A 2,193-nucleotide genomic window follows, 5' to 3' on the forward strand; every position below is an offset into this window, starting at 1 on the left:
TCATTAGCTATGGTTAGCTTTTGCAGGTTTCTTCAGCTTTAGTTAGTGTTGGCTAGTTTCATTAGCCAAAGTTAGCTATGACTAGTTTGATTAGAAAAGTTAGCTATCACTAGTTTTATTAGCTATAGTTCGTTTTGGCTAATTTGATTAGCCAAAGTTAGCTATGGGTAGTTTCATTAGATACAGTTAGCTTTGGCTAGTTTCATTAGCTTTAGTTCCCTATGGCTAGTTTCATTAGCTACAGTTAGCTTTGGCTAGTTTCAATAGTTTTGGTTAGCTATGACTGGTTCCATTAGCTATAGTTCGATATGGCTAGTTCCATTAGGTATGGTTAGCTTTTGCTAGTTTCATTAGCTTTAGTTAGATATGACTGGTTTCAATAACTATAGTTAGCTTTGGCTAGTTTCATTAACTTTAGTTCGCTATGGCTAGTTTCATTAGCAAAAAGTTAGCCTTGGCTAGTTTCATTAGCTATGGTTAACTTTTGTTAGTTTCTTTAGCCTTAGTTAGTGTTGGCTAGTTTCTTTAGCCAAAGTTAGCTATGGGTAGTTTTATTAGCTTTGGCTAGCTTCATTAGCTACAGTTAGCTATGATTACTTTGATTAGCCAAAGCTAGCTATGACTAGTTTCTTTAGCCAAAGTTAGCTATGGCTAGTTTCATTAGCTATAGTTAGCTTTGGCTAGTTTGATTTGCCACAGTTAGCGTTGAATAGTTTGATTAGCAAAAGTTAGCTATTACTAGTTTAAATTAGCAATAGTTAGCTATGGCTAGTTTCATTAGCTATAGTTAGCTTTGGCTAGTTTCATTAGCTATAGTTTGCTTCAGCTAGCTTCATTAGCTATGGTTAACTTTTGTTCCTTTAGCTTTTGTTAGCATTGTCTAGTTTCTTTAGCCAAAGTTAGCTATGGCTAGTTTCTTTAGCTACAGTTTGCTTTGACTACTTTGATTAGCCACAGTTAGCTACGACTAGTTTGATTAGCCACAGTTAGTAGTGACTAGTTTGATTAGCCACAGTTAGTAGTGCCTAGTTTGATTAGCCACAGTTAGCTATCACTAGTTTCAATTAGCTATAGTTAGCTTTAGCTAGTTTCATTAGCCATAGTTAGCTTTGGCTAGTTTCATAAGAGACCACAGAAACAGGTCTAATCAGAACCTTGAGCAGAACTGTGTCTGACCTGTGCTGTTGCAGAGCGACCTGACCCAGGACATCACCACCTCGGTTCTATGGGTCAACAGTAAGCCTCACATGATCACCTTGGACTACACCATCCAGGTGCCTCAGGCAGCGCTGCAGAAGCTTCCTGAAGTCAGGTGAGCTTACAGTTGTTTGCCAGGTGGTGAGCTGTCGTTGAGCTGCTTGTATCCAGACTGACCCAACAACCAGAATCGTCAGCAAACGACTCAGAACCGTCCTGAGTAATCCCTGTTCTGGTTCTATGCAGTAAGTTCCGGCTGTCCTACTACCCTCACCGCCTGCAGAGTTTTGGCGACCTGCTGAGCGACGCCTTCAGCGCCAACATGGAGCACACCGTCTACGGAGACTTCAAGGCCTTCCGGCCGGGCCAGGACCCGCCGCCCTGCTACTTCATCCATGTCTGCAAGAGGACGGCCTGAAGCCGGTTCTTCTGGGCCGAGCCGGGTCTGTGCGTCTTAGCAATGATTCCGCCTCTACCGTGCCCTGAGCAGAGACCGGTTTCTTTTCTGGCTTAAAGCTGCTGAGAGCCAACAGGAAGCTGCTTCCTCATGTTTTAGACGTTCTTTTACTCTTTCAGCTGACGGTCTGAACCGAAGCAAAACCGACCAAAACGTCGCAGTGATGAAATTCCTGAAGACATTGAATCTGCCAAAGATATGTAAAGAGCTGCTGGCCGGCCGGCCGGTTCTGAAACAATGTTCTGATTAATCTGCGGTCCAGAAGTGGTTCTGATTCTTGATCTTTTAATAAAACTCTGAAGTATGAGGTTGCTTGTCGTGTTTTGCTCAGTCATGGAGCTCTCTGGTGAACCTTACGCTCTGCAGCAGCAGCAAAGTGGTTCTGGATGGACCCGGCTGGACCCGTTTCATCTGCAGCCGTCACCATGGAGACCCCAGAACTTTGGAGCATCTTCTCCAGCGGTTTCAGTCATACCTGAAACACGACCCGAACTGGACCAGACCACAATCTGTTTCTGCTCCTTGGTGCTGAAGATAAA

The 2,193-nt window shown here is 43.6% G+C and overlaps 1 protein-coding gene across 1 annotated transcript in view; it reads left to right on the top strand.

Moving 5' to 3' along the window:
- Nucleotides 1-1,961, top strand: part of gnmt (glycine N-methyltransferase) — a 7,547-nt gene extending 5,586 nt beyond the window's left edge. The window contains exons 5-6 of the mRNA XM_015018754.1: nt 1,191-1,312; nt 1,444-1,961. Of these exons, the coding sequence (XP_014874240.1) occupies nt 1,191-1,312; nt 1,444-1,615 (294 nt within the window). The 3' untranslated portion in view covers nt 1,616-1,961. The remainder of the gene's footprint in view (nt 1-1,190; nt 1,313-1,443) is intronic.
- The last annotated feature ends 232 nt before the right edge of the window (nt 1,962-2,193 follow it).

The sequence above is a fragment of the Poecilia latipinna genome, unplaced genomic scaffold (genome assembly GCF_001443285.1).
Source record: "Poecilia latipinna isolate Pla-1442-1.1 unplaced genomic scaffold, P_latipinna-1.0 Scaffold2318, whole genome shotgun sequence".
Classification (NCBI taxonomy): Eukaryota; Metazoa; Chordata; class Actinopteri; order Cyprinodontiformes; family Poeciliidae; genus Poecilia; species Poecilia latipinna.